General features: G+C 37.5%; 1 protein-coding gene across 1 annotated transcript; it reads right to left on the bottom strand.

The window, feature by feature from the left end:
- Positions 1–1360: 1360 nt before the first annotated feature.
- Positions 1361–24166, bottom strand: mTor (serine/threonine-protein kinase Tor). The gene is made up of 14 exons (XM_019060193.2): positions 23867–24166; positions 22631–22835; positions 21813–21942; positions 20669–20904; positions 19100–19296; positions 17956–18142; positions 15462–15754; positions 14168–14336; positions 13246–13453; positions 12562–12732; positions 10210–11187; positions 8885–9021; positions 7057–7254; positions 1361–6568 (listed from the first exon to the last, which is right to left on the bottom strand). The coding sequence occupies exons 2-14, from the start codon at positions 22721–22723 to the stop codon at positions 2255–2257; spliced, it is 7311 nt and encodes a 2436-aa protein (XP_018915738.2). The 5' UTR covers positions 22724–22835; positions 23867–24166; the 3' UTR covers positions 1361–2254.
- Between the last annotated feature and the right edge of the window lie 22 nt (positions 24167–24188).

The raw sequence follows: 24188 nt of genomic DNA, 5'->3' as shown, positions 1-24188 counted from the left end.
TAAGTCAAATTTCATCCGCCGTCAGCTACAGAAATTCAGCTAGGATACGATGAAACTTGGCAAATGAGCTAGTCTTGAACGCGCCAATTTTTTGGCGGAAGATTTAAAAGGAGACATTGTTAAAAGGCTGGATAGTCTATTAGAGGCAGAGACAAACTGGAGGCCAACGGATTAGATCATCGCAATTGAAGAAATCCCAAGATTCATCATTCACCTATCACAGCGACTGACATACTATACCTGAGAATAATCGCCGCGAGGGATAGATACAGTCGCAAATTTATAAATCCGAAAAAGCACATGATACTGCTTTTGACGAACCACAAGCAAGCTAAAAATAAAACATCTAATAGACATGTTTCCTGGGCAGAATTTGACGCAAAACACATTGATCAATATCGAAAGTGACACTGCAGGTACGCATATCTTGTTTGAGGTGTTTCAAAATTTGCGTTTCCCATCTTATTTCATCAGAGAAAGAAGTGACGCTATTGATTGAAATTTTCCCAGAATACTCTTCATGCAGAGAAGAGAAATCAGGCAAGTTTCCCAGAAATGATGATCGATGAGTAGTTTACCATTCAAAAAATAAAGTAAGACAGAAAGTTTGCAATGCCGCAAACCTAGATAAGCGTTGACTGCTGTTCCACCATCAATGTGGGAAACTTCCAAAATTAAGTCATGCTTAAGGAAAATATTACCGTTTGCAGTACAATAAGTACAGTACAATGAAAAAAGTGAATCCAAACTTCCTACTTGCCAATGAACAATTTTGGATATTACTTATTCTTTAATAAAATTTTATCCCTCTAAATGTTCAGAACTAGATTCTGAATAAAACAACCCACATTTGAAACTATAATCTACCATATTCAGGGTACAAACTTATCGGACTAAAACGAAATCTTTATGTCAAGATCTCAAAATTCGGGTTTTTAACCCACCTCAACAAAAACAGATTTAATGAAATTTCGTCTTCATGGACTAAGGTCCTTTTTCCCATGAATAGTCACGTATAGGTACATAAAAATAGATTTTTGTTCTGTGTCAGATGACCTCAAGGAAATTTCTTTGAGTACGAGATAATACATTAAAAAAGTTACTTGTTTTTGTGGTATAATAGCAGATTTCCTCTACTTCAAACAATTAAGTATTTGAGAATGTCCATTGTCTACTAATATAACTTGCTAAGGATTATTGAAGAATTGTGAAAAATTAATTCAATGGGCAAATAAAGATTATGAGCCGTCTATCTCGGGCTTTCTGAAAGAGAATCATCACTCAATCTAGAAACGAGTGGACATACTTAATATCAACTATGAAAAGAACAAGAGAATCAAATTAAGAACTAATGCCTCTCTGAATTTTAAATAAATTTATTTACAAAAGTTTACATTCTTACCTACATGATAAAAAAATAAAATAACAAAAACACCTTACAAATTTCAGAATTTTATAAAAATTCAAGTCATTTTCTTTGACAAAATTTACAACCAACTGGCAGATAAAATTATCCCACTAAAACTTGAAAAAAAGGTACACTATAGTTGGCAACAAAAATTGCTTGTGAATATTTCATAGATTCATTGCAAGTTTTGACAGAAACAAATAAAAAGCCAATATTAAGATACTGTGTAACAAAATCGCCTAAAATGGTTGAAGTTTATACTTACAACCCATTAAACTCCCTCTGGAAAAATTAGAAATGAAAACAGAAGCCAATGTAGCTGCCTTCATGGACTTGGTTAGCAAAATAAAAAAATTCAAAACTAAGTGCACAAGGTAAATTTCGCTTATTATGAAAAAAACAGACAACCGGCAATTCAAATGTAAATCCAAACCAGTTTGTCATTAATTCAATACTAAGCTCAAGTTACTACATAGTTTTGAATTGTTTTAGTTACGTATCCTTTTTATCTGCATCCACCGGTTTCTGATACTCTTTGTAAACTATTAAGTTAATTCTTTATGAATGTTCCATGGTTTTCTTCTTGATGTTCAGGAAAATACTACACGCTCACACTAAAAATGTCTTTACTGTGAAATTCAATGAGAAAAAAAAGAAAAGCACTTGCAAAAAATTGTAAAATCTGCACATAACAAAAAGTTCTGGGGTAACGAGAAGTCATGATACATCAAAACTCATATTGATGAAATAATATTGAAAACATGAACTTGTTCAGTTGAAGTTTTTTTCTTCTGAAAATCGAATTGTTCGGCCAAGATAGTTACAAGCGAGTAAACTTCTTTTATATTACCAGAACGGACACCAACCAATGTAGCATTGACACAAATTTTCATTAGCAGTTGCCTGCTGAATGAGTAACTCGACTTGTTTGGGAACAGTTAACGTGTCTTTATGTGCAAAATCTCTACCAGTTAATTTTTCTCGCACTCTCGTCACGATTGCTAGGGCTTTTTTGTTCAAAGCTTCAGGCTGATTAGTATCTGTGGCATTTTCTGTCAACACTGGTTTTTTTGATAAAGTACTGCTCAAATTTTCTGCTGTTATATCTGATTGTTCCTGCGACGAGGATGAGATGGGTAAACTTGGTTCTGGCTGGGATTTTATTCGTTTTACCCCAGCCTCAATCAACCTCCAGTTCAACAAGGGGTCATAAACAAATGCTTCTAGCACTGCCATCAGGCTGTCTTTGTTATGGTGTAGCACTTGCATGACACTCTCACATGTTCTACGATAAGTACCTTCAATGCCTGTTACTTCCATGGCATTGATGAGCATGCGAGTGAGTCGGAATGGAATTTTTTCTGGAAACTTTTCTCTTGTCATTGCCACCTCAAAACAGTCACCGAAATCTATGTGTAAAATTTTTCCGCTCAATCGATCCAACATCAAATTTGAGGGGTGCCTGTCTCCAAGACCTAGAATGTAACCAACCATTGACATCACAGCCAAAGATCGCGTGTAGTTAGTACGGCGATCAAACCAAACTTCTGATGAGGGTGATTTAAGCCACAAGAGCCTTGCCAAATCATCTCCTTGCGTATAATCAAGTGCATGCTCAAATACTTCAACTTTTTGCATTAGAGTCAGATGGTCATAATTAGGAGCCATGCGTAACATTATCCTATGCTCGATATTTAGTAAAATTTTCTTTTTATCTCTATAGTCTCTAATTAAGGCATGAAGAGTGTCACAGTGTGGAACCCAACCAATCAAACCAGAATTAGTAGATAAAGGTATGACTGCATAGCGCTGAATAGTTAAGTTTTGTCTAGAAGTATCAGGGTCATGAGATAATAGAGTGTTGACTAAACCAAAAAGTTGCATCACTCGTTCGTCTTGCCTTAAATCCTCATGCCCTTTGAGTAGAAACATATATTCTTTCCCATTACTGCCTTTTATACATAGTTTTCTAGGTCTTTGCTTAGAGGTTATGACTTGTAGAGAACTAGAGACACAAGAAATTCGAACAACTGGCTGTCCAGGGACATATGAGCCAGGTACAGCTAATTCCAGATCTCGACAAACCAACAATTTAGGACTCACATATTGTAGTTCTAAACTAGTCAACTGGGGTAACTGACGTGATATTTTTCTAAAGACATGGTAATACAAGTCCCATGCCTCATTCAAGTCTCTAACATTGGCTGAAACTTTATATCGATGACACCAGTCTAATGCTTCTACTAATTCTCGGCCATAAGCTTGGTTGAAAGATGTTTCTTTAAGAGTTTGAGGTCCTCGTTCTAACATGGCATGTAATGGCTCTAATGTTTCGAACATGCCTTTGACGTTCCGCTCACCAAAGTACAATCTACTGGCCTCCTCTAATCCTTCATGCCACAATTCGTGCCATAGAATTGCGACCCTAATGAGTTCATCACTTACCATAACTGCCTGATGCACCAACAAAGGACTGTGTTCACAGATGCTTTTTAAGATTTTATTTGCAGCCTGACGTCGGGCAGTGCTGGCAGACTTACTGGCAACTGTTAGTGGATAAACTAAAGCCTGTGGGTGGTGTTTGCCTATATCAACAAGGAGGTGGTTGATCAATCTCCCAACTAAGACACGTGGAGTATCAATCCTTGCTATCAACTGTGGAATAACTTGCAACCAAGTGTCAATTTCGATGCTTCGGATGCCTTCGACAATAGCTTCATAGACTTCTGGAAACTGACCGTAATCAAACCAAAGGGTGAGCAATCTTAGGGTGTCTTGTAATGAACTCCCATGAGACAACGCAATGGACCTGAAAAATCCCTCCACCGCAGGAACAGTAAACTGCGTTATGTACTGTGTCGGAAGATTATGTCTAGCATTGGCGTCAGTGGCTTGTTGCTGGTGCTGATGTTTATAAAACAAAACTGTTTCAAAATTCATGTAAGCCCACGAGTGCCATGCCTTGTACCAACTATTATCATGATCAGTTGCTGCTGCATAGTACTGAAGGACTGCAAGAATTGAATGTTCATTTAAACTTTCCAGATTTTCTTGCCATTGCCCCAGTTTCAAATAACACCTCGCCAACAGTCTTTCAAGATGCTTACTTTCTTCTGGGTGCTTCAAAACTGACTGAACAAAACCTTGAAGCTGTTTAAAGGCTTCCTGCTTCTTTCCGGCCATCCATAGATACTTGGTGTATGCAAAAGTGACAGGCGGGTGTGTTGTTGGTAATGGCTGATCTGGGTGGAGTGATGGATCCATGCCAAGTAACATCACCAAAGTTTTGTGAGCCAGCAAAAGCCTGTTTGATTTACGGCACAGTGAAGCATACTTGAGCCATGTATACATATTTTCGTGTGGACTGATGACAAGTGTGTGGACTTGAATTATCCGCTGCCAGTCTTCAACTGATCGTTGGCAACCTTGGAGTCGATCCCACCACATCCTGCGGATTGTGCTCTGTCTTTCTGGGATCAGTTTGTATTGAATGACCTCCTCTAGTTCTGCTAACATCTGTACAGAGACCATTGCTCCATATGCTCTTTGGTAACTCTCCCCGGCCATAGCTGTTAGTTCTGTGTCCAGAAGTTCTCGAGCAGAGTCAATCAATTCCTGAGCTTTAGGAAACTGCGTTCGATGCACAGCTAGGACTGCTCGATAGAATGCACCATCAGTTGAATCTCTGGGGATGCAGTTAACATAACACTCCATGTCATCCCATTGGTTGAGTCCCCAGGCAGCGGCGGCTGCCATTCGGGCCATCCGTTCACGGTAATTATCCGATAAACTGCCCCACTTCTGATTTACCGTTGTATGCAATTGACCCCACTCCCCTAGGGCCTCCATACACCTCATTTGGCCGAGGGACAATTCAATATCATCGGGTTTTTCTTGTAAACTAGCTTCGTATGCAGTCAATGCTTTCTCCCAGTTGTGTAACTTCTCATGCCATCGTTCTTGAACTTTCAACCCTTCATCTGGGTGGCTCATAACATATTCTAGAAGACCAACCACAGCCTCTTTTTGCTGCAGTTTATTATTGATTGAAATTAGTGCTTCAAAAACAGCTGAATTGGCTCCTTTGTGAAACTCGTTTTCTTTATAATGAAGTGCCTTGGCATAAGCACGACAATGCATGGCTCGTTCTCCTAACAGCTGTGGATCTAGAGGAAGAGGACCAATATCACAGTGTTCCATAAATTCAACAAGATTTAGGATTGTCTGCGTGATTTCTGGCAAGTCTGGAACAGATAATGCTTGTTCCAATGTTCGCATGAGTTCCTGTTGCAGAGGTTCATTCAATTCAGCCCAACAAGATACAAATGCAGCGTTAAACAGATCTCGTGGCAGCTGAGAATATGTCTGGGCAAGCGCCCAGCATGATCTCAAAGCTGGAGATGGGGATTCTTTCAAGAAATCTATACTTAGCCTCCGTAACCACTCAAGCCAGTCATCTTTTGAAACACGCCTTGTGGCTGTCCAGGCTCTTTGCAAATTGACAACGGACGTGTGCATTCTTTTAATTGTGGTTATAGTGTCAGATGACATTAGGGCTTTTTCTCGTATTTTGTTCTTCATTATACGTTGCTTATGCAACAAATAGTCTTCTTCAGTCGACTCGGTTAATATTCTAGTGGTGAGTGAATCATAGCGTGGGCAGTGAATTCTATGTTTTGTGACAACACTACTAACTAAAGGTACAAAAATACAGAATTTTCGCCCAAGCTGTAAGATTAGAGCACACATAGTGTCCATTGCAGTGTCTCGGAGTTCAGAGCAAGATTCGAGGCTGCGCACCAATGGATGAATTATTTTTGAGGCATAATCAGAAAAGTCTAAAGTGATGGAGAGATCATCTACTGTCTCCATGGCAACCTTACAAACACTTATAGGGCAGTCTGAAGAATCAAACAACCGGACGATTGGTGGAAGAATGAGATGGAGATATTCATCAAGGTTATTTCGGAACATGGGTAGAGCTTGGAGAAGTTTCACAGTGACAGCACGTTCTTTACTTGTGTCATGAGTCAAAACACGCAGCAAGTGAGGCATGAGCTGTGGCAGATAGTTCTTGAACTCAGCACCAAGGGAGTCAGCGATGTTTTCAACTAGGGTGATGAGTGTGCTCTGCAAAGGGCTGTTGACAACCCATAATTCCTGGAAAAAAAAAGGAAAATCATTCCTTAAGGATTTTTTTGTTTTTAAAAGGAAAGAAAACTAGAAAATGGTGGAGGGTTGCAGTTGCCAATGTGAGCTTAGTGGCCAAAGCCCCCATGATAGCACATTAAAAAGAGGCTTTCTTTTCACCCATTTAACTTTGCTACCTTACTTCTTATGTGAAGAACGTTAGAGACTGATTTAAGAGAGCAGTTCATGGGCTTATTGTGGGAGTTATAGTTTAACTTGTTAGGTCTCTCATGAAGATGTATGTGTCACTGGCAATCTGCACTCGGTTTGCATATTGCCTCGGCAATTGCAAACCGATTGCAGATTGCCGGCAATTGCGGATTGCCTGCTACAAATGCAGGGGCACCAGTAAACATACCATCCTACAAATCCACAGTTGTTGGCGACAAGCTCAGTGGATTTGACTGCTTAACATAAAAGAGGACAGATAAGTGGAAGGACAGGATGACAGATCTTACCTTAATCAGGGCAAAAATATCGTCCAAATAATTGCGGATATGCTGTTTGACTATCATGATGAGTTGGCCGAGTTGTTGAAACAAGAATTCTCTGAAATTAATATCCGCAGTGCGAATGACATTGAGAAAACTAGGCATGACCTGAGCAATGTACGGGACGCATTTGATACCCAATGACTTGAAAATAAAAGTTACAGCCTGGAAAAACAAACAATTTTTATTTTTTTGCTGATTTCAAGAAGTTGTTCACTTAAGTTACATCAAACATAAGAAGAAATGAAGGTGTACATGATTGACCAAAGAAAAAGGAATCTTAGTTTGTAGATACAACATTTTCAGTGGAGCAATTTTTGTTGAATTAACTCCAAAGATCATATTCTGGTACTCGACAGAAAACTCGAATTAGAGTCCGAAGGAATAAGTTGCGATCACTTTGTTTCACTGTTGCACCACACTAATAGATGCCCTAATAATGTAGCATCATAACCGGCAGTTTTGAACCCTAAACACGGCTACTTTTTGAGCAGAATCAAACAGCCGGACATGGGTGAACTTTTAAATTTTCTAAATTTTGCATTTTTGGCTAAGAGAGACCCAAGTAGCATTTTGCAACGAAAAAATTGCAATTTAAATGAAATAAAATTTCCAGATGATTTCAACTTTCTTGCAAGAAAATTGCAATTATTTTACAACATCTGACCCCCTCATTGTAAAAAAGTTGCAATTTTTTTTTGCAAAGAAATTTCAATATTGACGACCTTTAAATTTCAACCCCTAAATTTTCCGGGGAAATTATAATAATTCGAACCCATGCTTACCTAATGTCCTACGACGTTTAGCAGCATAAAATACCGGACGCCCTTGAGTGGGCTTGAACCCGACCCGCGAATGTCATAGCGGAGCACTCTTCCACTGAGCTACAGGGAGCTGATGATGAGCAGGGTTGAAATCACGCCTGTTAAGGCTGTTATCGCATGCATTGCGTCAGTGCGTGGCTCAACATTCATCATAGATTTGATTAACGCCGTTTTTCTCAGGCTTCTTTCTTTTGCCTATTATTTATTTTTTTTCGTGTTATTTATTTTTTTCATATTTTTTTTGTCTGATTTTTTTTTCGATATCACGTAATAGGTACTCACACTAAATTTACACCGGTGTAAATTACACCACATACTAACTTGAGAACTTAAAAATATTTTCAAAAAATATTTTTAAAATATTTTCAAAACTTTCATAAGGAATATTTTTAATATGCATGTTTACAGGCAATATTTTTGAATTATTTTAAAAATATTTTTTGTAAACATTTTCAAAATATTCCTTTAAAATGTTTTAAAAACATTTTGAAAATATCTTAATTACAATATTGCCATGAAAATATTTTGATAAAGGTGACAATATTTTCAAAATATGTTGGGCTATATGGGTTAGGTGAGACATTTAAGTCGAAAAAACTTTAAAACAACTAGAGAATTGGATGCCAGGCACATGGCGTGAATTTGTTACAACATGATTGCACCGAAATTGCAGTCTTTATAGTGCCTTGAAAAAGAAGGTTAGGCAACAAGCATAATCTACATTTCTTGCAAACTTATTGCAATAAAATTGCAACTTTTTAAGCGCCTTCAAATGAACGTATAGGCAACAAGCAAAAATTGCAATCAACTCACAATCCATTGCAATGAAATTGCAATCCATGCTACTTGGGGAATGTTTTTAAGCACTTTCATATTTCTAAAAACTGTAAGATGATCACTCTGTAGAAATTTCTTCTAATTTCTTATTAGGGCATCAGCTTTTAATGAAATAATTGATAAACAATACAAACCTGGACAACCATTGTGTGGTGTTGGGCCAAAGTTGGATCGCGAATAATACGCATTAAAGTGGCAATTGCTATGGCAGGATAGTAATCTACTAAAGATGAAGAACCCATATTGACAAGCATTTCACTTGTTGTTAATTCTGTTGACATGAAACAAAGAATAGACATATGAGCCGATGAATATATCGACAGTGTAAGTTGGCAATCACAAGACTCGTTTGTGGTGTCTGGAAATCTCCGCCTCTATGTTATTTTTTAAAAAGAGAACAAATTGACATCATTCCTTGAAGTTCAAGCAGAATTTTCTTCGCACGGAGAAGAAAAAGCACAGCAGTTTTTAGGAATTGCCGTTGAGTAGTTTTCCGTTTAAAAAATAAAGTATGACAGGAAGTATAGGATGTCGCAAACCGAGTTATGTGATTGCCGACGTACACTGCCGTATAGTGCAATATGGTCAAACCTCAGATACCCAGCTATTTGGGGCGGAGACCCAAGCCAGAGACTCTAAAATCCACAGGATATATTAGAGTAACATTATGAAAAACCCTGTAGGAACTGAAAAAAAGTCTGCAATGGCCTGTTTTTGAGCATCTGTCGAATTATTGAGGCACAAGAAAACTGAGCACTGCATAACCGAGCACCAGATAACCAAGGTTTGACTGTATATTAGGTAAGGGCTGTTAGGACTGTATTTAGGAGAAAAGAAGACTGATTTACCAGTTGAATGAGACTGTTGTTCTCAAGAATGAATTATTCGTGTGTAAACACTCACATTTTCTTCATGGATCCGATTTAAAAAACATTTGATGCTAAAATAAAAAGTTTCCTGAAAATTTTCTTCCCTAAAATATTAAAAAGGGCGTCTGTATATACAAATTTTGTTTATTTCAGGATAATTTTTTTTGAAAGTTTCAGAAGCTAGAGAGGAAACTTCTTTTGTACTTTGGAGAGACTTTATGAAGTGACGAGAACTTTGTACCATTGCAACCTTACAATAGTTTGGTTGATCCATTCTGTGTATCACATTATGCTTTTTTTTTATTTAATACTAAAGAGTGCAAGAAAAAGTAATAATTGTAAGAGGTTAAAATTTTTCAAACAACTACAATAAAATAACTAGAGATTGTGATGATCCAATTCGAGTAGGGATTAGCGCCAATGAAGATTTTTGAAAAAATCTCCCAGGAGCCAAAAATCATTGCCATATTTTAAAAATCTATAGATTTTCGTACTTTAGAGCCAAAAAACCATTCCTCAGTACACACGCACATACTCACATGCACTCCCATACACTGTCGAGTTTGTTATGTTATAATCATGAAACTTACCATGACTAGTTTCATTTTCCGAATTAGCATCAGACATGGACATGAGGGCTGTGACATCTGCTTGAGAATCAATTTGGCCTAAATTCATCTTGTGTTTATATGGATCTAAAGCACCAAGCATACCTAGTAGCCGAATGGTTTCTCGCCGAATTAGCGGCTGCTGTTCTGTCTTCAAAAAATTGATCAGTAGATCTAGAAGTGAAGGGTATTGGTTGTACGGTTTGACAACAAAACCAGTTGCACTGATTAGCTGACCAAGGGCCCAAAGAGCAACACCTCTTTTCTCTGGGCTACTTGCATCTCCGAGCATTTCGAGCAGAATTGGCAGGAGTTCTGGCATCCACAACTCAATTGTTGTGCCATTCACCTCTGCTACATCGCCAATGGCAGTCAGGACACTGATAACAACACTTGGATTGGATTCTGGTTCTTTTAATTTTGGTACAAGAACTTTTAAAATTGGCTCCATGTATGGCTTTACAAGTCGAGGCGCATTGACTACAAGATGATCTATCATGCGTGCACTCTGTTCTTTGTTGCGTCCCAAGCCACTGTGTTCAACCTCAGTCAAAAACTGAATGAGTATTTTGCGAAGTGAAGGCATTACGTATGCAGGGTTCAGTAGACTGAGCCGAGCAATTGTTTGTACAGCTAACTCTCGAATGTCAAACACTTCATCATTGACAGCAATCAACAAAGCACTTAAATTTTCTGCCTGGGCAAGATGAGTATCTAGGCTGCGATCCAAAGATTTAAGCACCCAATATCTAACATCGGCATCAGTGTCAGTGATTCCTACAACAAGCAGTTTAGCCAGAACATCAGATACGGTTGTTGTGACAATCAGTGAGTTGCGATTTTCTAATGCCAAGCGCAGAAGTCTCGCGCACGTACAAACTGCTTCAAGTCTTACGGCTCGATCATTGCTTTTCAGAAAATGATCAGCACATCTTCGTACAAACTGTAGCAACGAGTGACCTGGAAAATCAAAGAGGACAAAGTAATAAATCTGTGTCAGTAAAAGGCAAAAACTCAATTCCTTTTAAGAAATTATAGCGTAGCTTTCAAATTAAATTTGGTCATCACACCTTTGAAGCAAAGTATTAAATTTCATCATTAATTCATTATTCATAGTTTGTTTTATTAGATAGTAAGCCAAAATTGATCTTAGATTATGATGGAAATAGTTGATAGGTGATGAGAGACAAATGATGGAATGCAGCGCTAAGGCATACTACCACCATGATGATCTGCACTGTTGATGTGCTCTACATGGGCTTATGTGCTTAAAGTAGCAATTCTCAAATTTTCTTGTGCCTTTGATGATTTCATCCTCAGCTTTATTTAGCTGTGTTTTTTTAATGAGCTCAAGTGTTTTCATTTCCTTTTCTCAAATTTTGCAAAATAATTTGGCAAAAAAAAAAAAAACTTGTTGTAGAAGTAAATCTTGATACTTTCATCAGCATATTGAAAATCAACAACGGTAATCATAATAAAAGCCAACAACCCAAGTCTACTCGACGAATTTCAATAGCTAAAGCATGACACATGGGTCATGCTAAAAAAACATAAGAACCAGAGGCAAATTCTACAGGTGAGGTTGCAAATGCAAGTAATAAAATAAGGAAGTCAATTTTATAAAAAAAATTTTATAATAGAATTAAAGGGGGAAAAAATTTCTGAGGACCTCATAAATGACTTAGGCTGAGTCACAAGCCTAGGACAAGTGATAAAAAGTACCAAAATCTGTTGCTTCAAACTCAGTTTTACTCGCAAGTTCTTGCGCTTAAAATGTAGCCCTGATGTTATATCATCATTATGAGTAGTATGCAGCAAGTTACTAAAGTGAAAGATTCGGGTGAGACCAAATTCACTTCTATTCTTGCATTCCATGAAAACGAAAGCTAATTTTTGTTTCGCTGTTGTGTGAAGTTCCTATTTGGATTTAAGTGTTATAATTGGTTTTGTTTATGCATGAAATAAAGTTTGAGGACAATGTGCCGATGAAAAATTCTGGTGTAAAACTAAAAGTTTCCTGTCTGGTCTCTCTTTGGCTCAGAACAAAATGATTTACAGACAACACTGAGGCTTTGCCTGATGTGTGATGATGTATATAGGAGCCGTTCACATCTTCCATGACATGCTTGCATTAAATATAGAATGTTTAAAATGATGGCGTAAATCTATCATCTGATTATTATAACAATTAATTGAACAACTTGCTTGAAAATGAGCAAGTTTGATTTCCTGCGTTTAAAGTTAGCCTGAGAGACGGCATTGGGCCTTTGAGCACCGAAAATGTTGAAAAGAAGGAGATGAATTAAAATAGAGCGCTTATCACAGTTTCTTTACCATCAAAATTAAAGCTGCCGAGAGTGCGCAGGGCTAGTTTGATACTTGACACATTTTGCTGCGTATCAGACAGGCTCATTCCTGAATTTGATATGGAAGACATGTTAGAAGGCATTCCAGGGTGGCGAAGAGGTTGGTTCATCAACACCATGGACAACATGTCTAGAAGGCCTGAAAAGTATAAACGCAAAAATTCGCAAATTAGAGTGAAACATGGGCTCAGGTAGTAAAAAATTCACATTGCACAGTATTTTTGACCACAAGCAAAAACAAGAAAAATGAAGAAATACAGAAATAAATGGAAGGGGGGGATTTAAAGAAACTTTCATTGGCTGCGCAGAGACTTAAATTTGTGGCAGATGAAAATCCGAATGGGCTGGAGGCAAAGAATTCATTATTAAGGTCGAAAATCTTGGTCGAAGGTCGAAGATACCAATTTTAGTGCCAAAACCTATTTCATGGCGATTAGATTTTTGCTGAAGTGAAATTGAGTAAGTCTAAAAGGACTTCTACCACTCAAAACTAGATTTATGGTAAGATTCATACAAATACCAAGTTCATGGTTGACTATATATAACTGGCTTTATTGTTCTTCAGAAAATATTAATAGACATGGATAAAACTTGGGTTATGAACATCATTAAATATGATGATCCATGCCACAAGGTAGTGCATACAACATACCGTCTGAAATATTCCTTTTAAGGGCAGGTACTGTGACAGCAAGTTCGCGCAAAGCAGTTGTAAGAGCAGGACTTAGTCCAGTTGCAAGCATTGGATCAAGAATATCTTTCAAATCATCTTTGATATGTGTGCCAACAGCGTGTCCTAGCAGTGTAATACACACGAATAAAGCAGGTTCTAAGTTGCCTCTTTTCTTACTGCTCATGTCCTGAAAAATAGAGCAAAGCTTCAAAATCTAGTAATGGAATAAATTTCATCGTTTATTTTATCTCCAACCATCAAGTACTACCATAACACATTAATTTGAGGATTTTTTTGATATAGTAACAGGTCCTGTTAAAATTCTTCTACCAACAATGTATTCTTCATCTGAAATTTCATTATCATGACAAGCCTGTATTAAATTATACCATAATTTCGTTTGCCGATGACAGAAAAAAAGGCTACCTTCGGCAGAAAACATAGGAAATGATGATGTTGGGAATCAAGCACAGTGCTGTCTACATCTTGTTACTACATTCAATGCTTCAACTGCAATTGAAAGGTAATTAAATAAACAGGGTGAAAGAATACACAGCAGTCAATTCTTCTTGTAACTTCACAAAATCTGTTGGTGCGATAATCTTCCGTTAGGAACCAGCTCGGATTTTCTATGTCTATAAAAGTCATTTTCTTAATAAATTTGATTAAATGAAAAATGAAAAAATTTAGCTAATTTAATTTTTTGCGTTTTTTTTCAAGTGAATAAAAAAAAAAAAACGAAAACAGAAACTGCAACAAACTCAATATTTCAGTGTCATCCTTGGATTCTTAAATAAAATCAAGGATGCAGGCATGACTCAAAATGGGTACTATTACTGTTGCCACTGCAGTTGCTCCATGTTTTATGATGGCAAAACTATGATAGAAAGAGAAATGTTACCTTCATAGGAAGATATGATCGAATCAATTCCATTATTTTTGGCAAATGTGGTTTGATATTGTCTTCAACAGCAACGGCAATAAGTCCGATAGTACTAAAAGCAGATGCTCTGTCCCGTTCACGACTCCTTAGCGTAGAAAGCAAGTAGGCTAAAGTGCCACTCAAATGCCTAGAATAAAGATATTCAGATCATAGAATTTACATCATGTGGCACTGAGAAAAAGGTTGATGGACATGATGAATACTAGGTAAATAAAAAGAGGGTAGAGGTATTATTTCCGACATCTTGATAATATTTTTGAAGACTCTGGAAGAGAAAATCTTGAGTTTTGATTTTTCATACATTATTCGGTTTTGAAAATAAAGAAATTTCTAAGTGACAAAGGAAACACAAAAATAATTGCTATTTGTTGTCCGAAACAAAAGCATTTCTTTGACTCGCTTTTGCCTCATTATAAGTGGTCATAGATACTTGGAAAAAAAGCTGTTGAGAATTAGTAAGAATGAGAGTCAACAAAACGAGGCAATAATCCCTGACATTTAAGCGCCACATACAGTTTTGAGTTGACTACATGTTCTCTCCACCACTTGCCCCAAGTGTCAGCAAGGCTGCAGATTGCTCAAGAGGAATTGGAGGGGAGTGAAGTAGTCCACTCAGAACTGCCTGCGACAATCACAGCGACTAAAACCCGGTTTTGGTGTTTGTCAACTTTCATTCTTCATGGTTCTCAAAATCTTGCTTCTCCAAATTTATAATCGTTCCTTTTGTGGGAATGTCACTTGATTTAAAAAAAGAAAGAAAGAAAAATTCCGACTAAAACTGCAATTTTTTTTTTCTTTTGGAAAAATATTTGTTCATTTTAAAAATTGAAAAATTTATATAACACAGATTAAAAATAAAAACTTTGATTTCATCCTTAAAAATCTTAAAGAAGGCTCTACAACAAAAGCTTTAGGAACAATTTTCAGTGAAAACTGTTTTGCGGTATCTTATTCTGTTCAACAGATAATGAGGTTCATAAGTTCTGACTTTGAAACTCCACCCCCCCAGCCCCCCTTCCCCACCTAGCCACCCATACACCTTCCTAAAAGAAGTCTGAAAATTTGAAGAAAAGAGACTCAATTAGGAGTTATTGATCAACTAGGTTTGAAGAAAACCGGAAAACCTAGGAAGGCGAAAAATAATGATTTCACATCAAGCTTTTTCTGTCAGCTAGATTCGGTCGATGAGTAATCAAACTCACAAGAGGTGGATACTATTTAAGTTAAGTAAAAACCTATTTATATTACTTACTGTTCGACAAATTTTTCCTTATTTAAAGCTGCGAGTCGTGGAAGAATTGTGAAGAGAATGTGCTGGATGTAAGAGGATCTTGAATTGCGCTGTTGAAGCACCATGTAGCACACGTCATCAAATCTTTCCAGCATCAAGGAACGGCATGCGGCGCTTTCATACAATGGATGGGGCTCAGGTGCATTTGTCGATGACACTGACAAGGATGTTAGCCGCTCACCAACGGTTCCTTTTTGCCGAGAGGCAATCAGAGATGATTTAAGAGTCAACCTTGGAAGACTGCTCGAGGGCTCCTACAAAATTATACACACTTGATTGAATCAAGATCTTAATGATAAGAAGGACATTAACTTGGTTGTTAAACCATTTTCTCTCCAATTTAAATAAATATGCTCTCTCAGAGAGCTTACAAATCTTTTTGCAAGCATATATGTAATAAAATAGGTTATTTCAACTTAAAACAATGAAAAATTGCAAGTAATATTTTTCCAATTTTTGGAGAAAAATTGCACATGCATCAACGTTTTGCTTAAAAATTAATTACTTTCAGGTATATCAATATAGGTGGTAATCGAATGTATGAGTTGAAATTTTATCGCCAATTTTTCCAACTGCGAACTCAACGGATTCAAAATTTCAATCTCTTTGACCAAGAAGTAGTAACATCAAGTATTTTGTGGGAACATGGAGTATTCTGAAGAAAAAGCTACGAAAATGCATTAGCAATTTTGATGGAACTAAAAGTGGCAATTAATGGAACATTAATTGTAATCATGATTAATTTTTAGAATCAACTACAAATGTCTGTCGCTGGCCTAGAGCGGTAAACAATTGCACTAAACATGTTGTGAAAGGGCTAAATCTCGCCCGACAACGCACTTGACACGGGCTCGCTCTGGGGGCGTAAAGAGCGTGAATATTTCGGGGGCGCCTAAAAGGCGAGGTCTCCACCAATCCGCAAATTTTGGGAGCCACGGATAGCTCACATGGTTGAATGATGACAAGACAACAATTGATTGATTAAAGGAATGATTGATTGATTGAATAATCATAGACAGCATACACGAATCAAGTTTCAGAACAACAAAACCGAAAAACACAACTAAATCTCCTTCAAAATCTTCCAAACTTCCAAAAACTCTCCAAAACAACCGAAACTCAAAAACAGACAAAAACTACAGCTTGCACACCAGGACTTGGCGGGGACACGGTCGGACGACTCTAATGTGCTGATCCTCTATGCTGGGGGTCTCGCGGAGGCTGCTGACGAATTTTCACTCAAAACGTTGACGGAAGGGTTGAACCACACTCAATGACTTGGCGGGGGCAACGGTCAGACGACTCTAATGTGCTGATCCTCTATTCCAGAGGTCTACGGAGGTTGATTCGATACCGCCGAAGAACACTTTGAGGACTCAGGGATGGAATTTTACGTGCACCTGGACATTACACGGAATCGCGACATTTCCCATCCCGGCGAACATGAGCGACTGACTTTAGCAATTTTCCTGAAAACACACATCACCGTGCACCGCTGCTTCCTACGTCCCGCGCGTCCTGCCCCTTTACGCCAATAGCATCTCACGAAAAGTGCTGATCAATCTAGGGCTGGCCGCGGTTCACATGGGAAACAAGAGCAAAATCTAACCTATGACGTCACAATATTTCCTCCTCGCTGAGCCGCTGTCCGGCGTGCGATCCGCGCTATTCTCCCAGTACAAGGAGAACATGAATAATTTTTAAGTTTAGGGCTCAATTTTCGTTTCAGTTGAATACTCTAGGAAAATAGCTGCTCTGTGTGTGTGCTGCATTTTCATGTCGATGATGAATATTTTTTAATACTTTGGATAGGAAAGGTTGATAGTGTGTCAAATAAGACCGGAATGAAGGTTGGTGACAGCCGGACGGAATAGAAGCACTTGGAATTGGATCTAAAGTACGACTTCGACGAATGTGTCCAATGATTCAATAAAAAGTTTACAACTACTTTGAGAGGTCTTTCAAACTGAAGTTTATTACATAAAAGTAAAAGCTAACCAGCTTCTCTTTCGAACAGGCTCCTCCCCTTTGTGTACCTCTTCCAAAGAGCTGCTCTTGTCTTCTTGAACCAGATAGGTAGAGAAAGTGTAGATTACTTTGGATGGAGAGGATGTTATAGAGGAAAAAACAATGAGTCAGCCTCAAAAAAAAAAAAAAAAAAAAACAAGAAAAAAAATATTGGACATCAATTTTTAGCTTTTAAAGTTATTTGAACTTTCTTTTTTGTCAAAAAATAATGAAGGTGACAAAATATAGTTTTAATTATAATCGCAATTAATTTCTTCTCTTTCCTAAAAACCTTGATCACGCAGCTCTAATTAGGACGTATTTCAATGCAGTCTAATTGAAGATTTTTGCAGTATTACAAGGCTCCAAATCAAAGAAGATAAGAAAGTTCCCTAGAAACACACAAATACATGCGCACAATTTACAGCCCTTGCTGCTGCATACTTACATTTGAATTCTGAAACTGAAGTCGAAGCATGAGTGCCTCATAGCCACGTTCCCACTGAGCATTGCTGCATCGTAGTAGTTCGTTGAAAACTAGGATGGATCCATGAATTTTTTCATCTCTATTCACACTTTTTTGTCCAGGTATTTCTTCAAAGCTGTGGATTGCTTCATCATAACATTGCTTATACCTTTGCAACAAAATAAAAGTAATCTAAAAAACTGATTTAGGAAATTTCTATTGAGAAGTGGCGATGAATAGGAGAAAAATTATTGAGGAACAAGCTTACCGATGTTGGTCAACAAGATAGAATTGGTACATTTAATTTGTTATGTTCAGAAATTTACATCCGCACAGGCTGAGAAAAACATAACATAGAAATGAGTATTGACCAATATTTTCACTTTTTCTGGGCATTTCATACTTTTGAGCCAAACCACTGCTTTGAAGGAGAGAAACTTTGTTGAGGCAGGGGTGCAGGAAGCTCTTAGCTTTCCCCAGAATTTGCTGTTTAGCTATAATTGCGCCTCTAAATAAAACAACGTCCTTAACAGCTTCCTTCTCCAAAAGTGAAAGAATTCTAGGATATAAAACAGAGCGCCTAAAAGTTTCCTTTCCTAAAAGCAGGGCGCTTTAAAGTATCTTCCCCACAAGCAGGGCGCTTGAAAGACTACCAGCAAATAAAACAACTTGCTTCATAGTTTCCTTCCTCAAAAGCAGCACGCTTGAAAGGCATCAAGCACAAGTAACAATGCACTTCCCTGTTTTTCCCCCAAAAACAAGAGAAAAAAAAAGTCTTCCCTAATTTTTACACATTTTTACAGCCTTCCACGGTCCTCCCCAATTCTCACGCAAGCAGCCACGCGACCATGATCACGTGATCGGAAACATTCTGCACCCTGTATTGAGGAGGGTTTGATGCGGGCAAAGACATCAGGCCTGTCAGTAGAGTGCCACCGGTTTCTCTCTTAGTGGAGCACATCAAGCAAACCCAGGCTTTCTAAACTCGCCTAGCTATCAATGTATATCTTGGAATTCCAGAAACTCTAGAATTTATTGGATTTCTCAACTCACAGAATTTATTGTCACTTTTAAAGAAAAAAATGTGACTGTCAATAGCCAATAGAAAAATACGTAGAGAGGTTACCACTGTGGTTTCTGAGTTTGTTTCGCTGTTTCTCTTTGAGCTGTTACCACAAGGACCGCACGTAATGCCTCAACTGCTCCTTCTCTGATGACGGGTTTTGGGTCACGAACGGCATTGAATATAAGATCAAAAAACATCTGTACTTGCTGAAAAAAGTATGTTGGGACAGAGCATGCCAATTCTTTCAAAACGAGCACCTGTAAAAGAGACGATAGCAATACTAAAATTCTCCTATTCAAGTAAGTATTGAAAGATTGAGGTTGTTCAAGATTGGTCTAAAATTAGAAGATTCATTTTAAGACGTAGCTCCATAAAAGATAAAGTTCTGTTAAAAATGATATAATTTTTTGGTGCTTGATCCGATAAATGTCCTTGTGGGAATAGGTTTGTTGCAAACTTTTGCTAGAGCAAAAATAAGAGTTATTCCTTATAGATCGTGTCTCAAAAATCATGACGAGCGCATCGGCAAACTCTGAAATGCACTTTTAACTTCACAATATGCGCAAGAAATTTTTGTTTTTTGTTTTGAAGCTTCCCGCTTCAAAAAGGATACTACTGCACAGGTGAAGATTTCATTAGAGGAGTCCTTCCATTCAATCCCTGCTCAACACGGCTGACGCTTCCTTGCGGAAGTTGAGGAGAGCACGAGGTCAATCAAGGCGGATATCTATCAATACGAGAAAAATGTGAATGTAAACACGCCAATTGTTATCAGGTAGTTAGAATCATCGTCCCATCACAAGTGTTTTGGCTGATTGGCGTTGGCTATGTTGCATATTGCATTGTATCCTTGTGAGCAGGGGTTGGATGGAATGAGTCCTCTATCGAAATGTTCACCTGTGCTGTGGTACCGTTTTTGAAGCGGGAAGCTCGAAAAAACGCAAATTTCTTATTCAAATTGTGAAGTAAGGAGTGCATTTCAGACTTTACCGTTGCCCTCATTGTTATTTTTGAGACAGTTTCTATGAGTACCAACTCTTATTTTTGCTCTAGCAAAAGTTTGCAACAGGCCCATTGATTAAATTACAATATTTAGTAAAAATAAATAATATGTGGTACAAAGCTTTTTTGGTACAAGGGCCTCATTTTTAAGATCACTTAATTTAATTTTCCTCATGTTCTGATGATGACAAGACTGTTCCTGAATACATTAATAAGTCAGAATCCTTTGGGCACCAACTCTTGGAAAGTTTTGGCCAACCTATCACACTATTTCTTAACTTTTTTTTCCTTTTCTAAACAGGGCCAGTGCGAAAATGTGATGACAATAATTTTGTGGCAAAGATCCAAGAGAAACTGTTTTGGCTCTTTAAGCATTTTCAGAGATCTTTAGTTATGAAAATTTAGGAACCTAGGCAACCTTTTCTGTTTGATACCTACTTTCTACCTGATCTATCAGAGATCAATGAAAAAGATTCAACCAAATGAAAAAGTGTAATCAATCAACAAAAGTGCCAAAAGAAATCTGGTACTCATCATGTACTATGTAATAAAAAGCAGTTTGGTCCCTTAAAAACCTTGATAGCCCCTCAATTTTTTAATAAGATTTGAACGCAGTTAGTGACTTACCGCAGCATGTCTTTTGCCCTCATGCCGGTCTCCGCCAAGCCACTCAAATGCTTTCTTCACCTCAAATTCAAAATATTCAGCTGAGTAAGTACCCGATACCAAAGCAAGTTTCCCAACAGTTTTAGCAGCAAGCTCCATTACACCAATGTCATGTGAGGGTAATAAATTACGCAGATAGTTGGCAAACCTGCTTATTCGGTTGTTGACAATTCCTACATCTGCTCCGATTAGGCAAACTGAAATATTCATACAAAAATACATCATTTACTTTATAAAATACACCTCCTGAGACTTAAAGCAGCTGCTTCCATATTTTCGATACTTTCCTCCATAGACAGCATGAATATCAACAATTCGACGGTGAAAGTCGGCAATCACATAACTCCTTTGCGGTGTCTGAAAATCTCCGCCTCTACGTCATTTTTTTAAAGGAGAGCAAATTGACATTATTTCTTGAAGTTTTTGCAGAATTTTCTTCGCATTGAGGAGAAAAATCATGACCGTTTTAAAGAATTGCCGTTGAGTAGTTTTCCATTTAAAAAATAAAGTATGACAGGAAGTCTGCGACGTCGCAAACCGAGTTATGTGATTGCCGACTTGCACCGTCAAATTGTGAAAGACACATGCTTAAGGCATAACTGTTTTGCACAAATGACTAATGTACCTTTATGATAATTCAGTTTTACTTCATGATTATCAACAATTGTGAGAGACGCATGCTTAAGGCATGACTGTTTTGCACAAATGACTAATGTACCTTTAGGATAATTCAGTTTTACTTTATTTATCTTAAAATCTTACAATGCCTTGTTTCATTCACAATTTTGGTAGTTTTGTACTTTTGACAGTTAAAAATAATATTGAAGTAAAGATTTGTTTGAAGTATGACGGCTATAAATTGAAATTTTTGGTTTATTGTTGGTATGATACATTACTGGATTATTTTTAAAAGTTAGAAAGGACTGGATGTTTAAAACGGTATCACACAAAAGCGATTAATAAAAGGAATAGGTTCACTCCTTCTTATTTTTCATACTTTTCTCTGTCACCTCTTTTTCAGCTAAAATCTAAAACCTCAAAATACATTTGCTGAAAAAAACCGCAGAGTCTCCGGATGTAAATGATAAGACAACTACGGATATACCTATGGCAAGGATCCCTCCTTTCTTCTCATTGACATCAGAACTGGAAACCATTTCGAAAATGTGCCGGTTAAAGTCATCAAGGAATGAATTGAGCTCCTCCGGTGGGACTTCTCGTAACTCCGTTTTGACCTAGAACAAAAACCCAAGAGAAATAAAAAACTAAGAGATTTTGTTTTCGCTTTTAATTCCTTTCATTGGCAGCCTTCACAGATACTAATATTTCAACACATTTAAAAATGGATGGGTACAAGCCAGTTCAGATACCTGTACATATTGTAGGAGATACTTACATAGACTGTATTAATATGATTGCAGAAATATGCAGCAGTGTGCACCGCAGGTCAACAATATTAGTGTACAATAAGTACTCAGTGTAGCGAAACACACCCTCCAAGAAGAAAAGATTACCCATATAAATAATCAAACTTGCAGGCCAACTGTTTTAGTCCTTCAAGGATTGAGTCTTGCCAGCTTTGGTCTATTTCTTTCCTCATTTTATCAATAATATTTACCTAAATGTTCGTGCTTCAGTGTGGACTAAAATCATCCATTTCTTTCAATTTTCTCACTTTCATCTTCATTTTAATTTGTTCCATGTGATCTAACTTGCTAGTATTTTTCTGGGGATTCCTCCCTTCAAAGATTGCCACCCTGAAACTTCAGTGAGAAAAGTAAATTCGTTGGGCTCCTAAAAGAGATAGTGAACGGCTTTTTATGTTGGTTTCCTTAATTTAAATAACACTTGAGTAAAGTTTTAAGAAAATGGCAGAAAAAAAGTTGCTTTTTTATTTGTTCTTATTGATGAGAATACACTTACGTATAGGTAAAGGTCCTTAGCAGCCTTGTTCCGAGTTTCCGGGTGCCGGGACTTTAGCCCCGACACAAACTGCTGCATCAGATTATTAGACATTTTGCGATGAATAACAGAGAGGTGATTCAAAGCTCCATAATATTCTGTTTTGAAATTTTCTGTGATAAGCCAAAATAGACATTAAGCCTGTCTTGTCTTGTGTACATTTTGACTGCAAAGAGAATAGGAAAATTAAGTTGACAACAATGAAACTCGACATACCTATAACATTCACTGAATCCATCTCATTCCTTAATCCTTAAGTAAAAAAAAAAATAAAAATTGATAACTAACAATTGGCAGCAGTAAGTTGCGCTGTACATAATATGTTAAAGGTACAAGATGGATTTGAAACTGAGTTTATGTATTTCATAATTAAAGAATGCTTGAAACACAGCGCTTGGACTAGAGGTGGGTGTGGTAAATGTACAATTTCTACACAATGCGTTGGTCAGATTTACAGAAGAATTGTCTGTAAAGAAGGTGAGACTACACCTCTTTTAGCAAGATAGGAAGGACAAAGGAAAATCTGAATTAATTTTACAATGGTAAAGCAAGGTGGAATTTAGATGCTGTTGTTAGTCATCAAGTCATCAAACCAACCTCGCGCCGCACAGAGAACTGATCATAAGCCACCAAGTTTCTAGCACCGTAAAATTTACGCTCCTGACTCAAGCCCTAAGGAGAACTACCACCTGCCAACCATGCTCCTCTATAGCCTCCTGTGCGACGTTCGCCAAACACTGAGAGGTGCAAATTGACATGGGCCGAGACACCCCCAGTCTGCAAAATAGACTGAAGTTTATTCGGATTGCCCACAGTCTTTCCTATCTTGGAAGTTTATAACTGATATACTTTCTCTGGCATTACTACTTCTTGCATTGTAAAATAGGAAAACCTTTTATTAAATCTACATTGGTATATTCAACTTGTCTCTTGGTTCAATAATTCATCTTAGTTGGAGTCACCAGATTACTGATTAATAGAGTGTTTGTTACTTTGATTTGATTTGTAGAGAAAGAAACGGCATGGACAAAGAAATGAAATTAAGTAAGCTGGATGGAAATATTACGCTGTGTCAGCGAAACCAGAAAACTCTATGAATAAATCTGTATTGGAGGTAGTCTACCGGCCACTCATCTGCTCTTACATGCTGTATACAAGTTCAAAAAGAAATCCAAATAAAAAAAGCAGGTTTTTTACCTTCCGAAAACAGAAAAATGTGCATGAGGTAGGGGCGTAGAGCATCAACCGTTCCCTATGAAAAGGTGTTCGTCTGTTTAAGTACACATTACGCTAGAGGAAACATGTGATAGAGGTAAGGCACGGTTTTAAGCTGATGACAATATTAGAAAACTCTCAAGAAAGTGATGAACACCGTATGACAGGTTAATACAAAGTCACTACATCTTTCAAAGAAGGAAATTTTCCTTGATAATGATAAAAAGAATTTCCTCGGCGACTTTTTCCAATCCGAAGATAAACAAACCACCCGGTTGATTAGAGTGCTACTAGAGTGCGCAGC

Source organism: Bemisia tabaci, chromosome 1 (genome assembly GCF_918797505.1).
Source record: "Bemisia tabaci chromosome 1, PGI_BMITA_v3".
Classification (NCBI taxonomy): domain Eukaryota; kingdom Metazoa; phylum Arthropoda; class Insecta; order Hemiptera; family Aleyrodidae; genus Bemisia; species Bemisia tabaci.
This window is presented reverse-complemented; position numbering and strand designations above follow the sequence as displayed.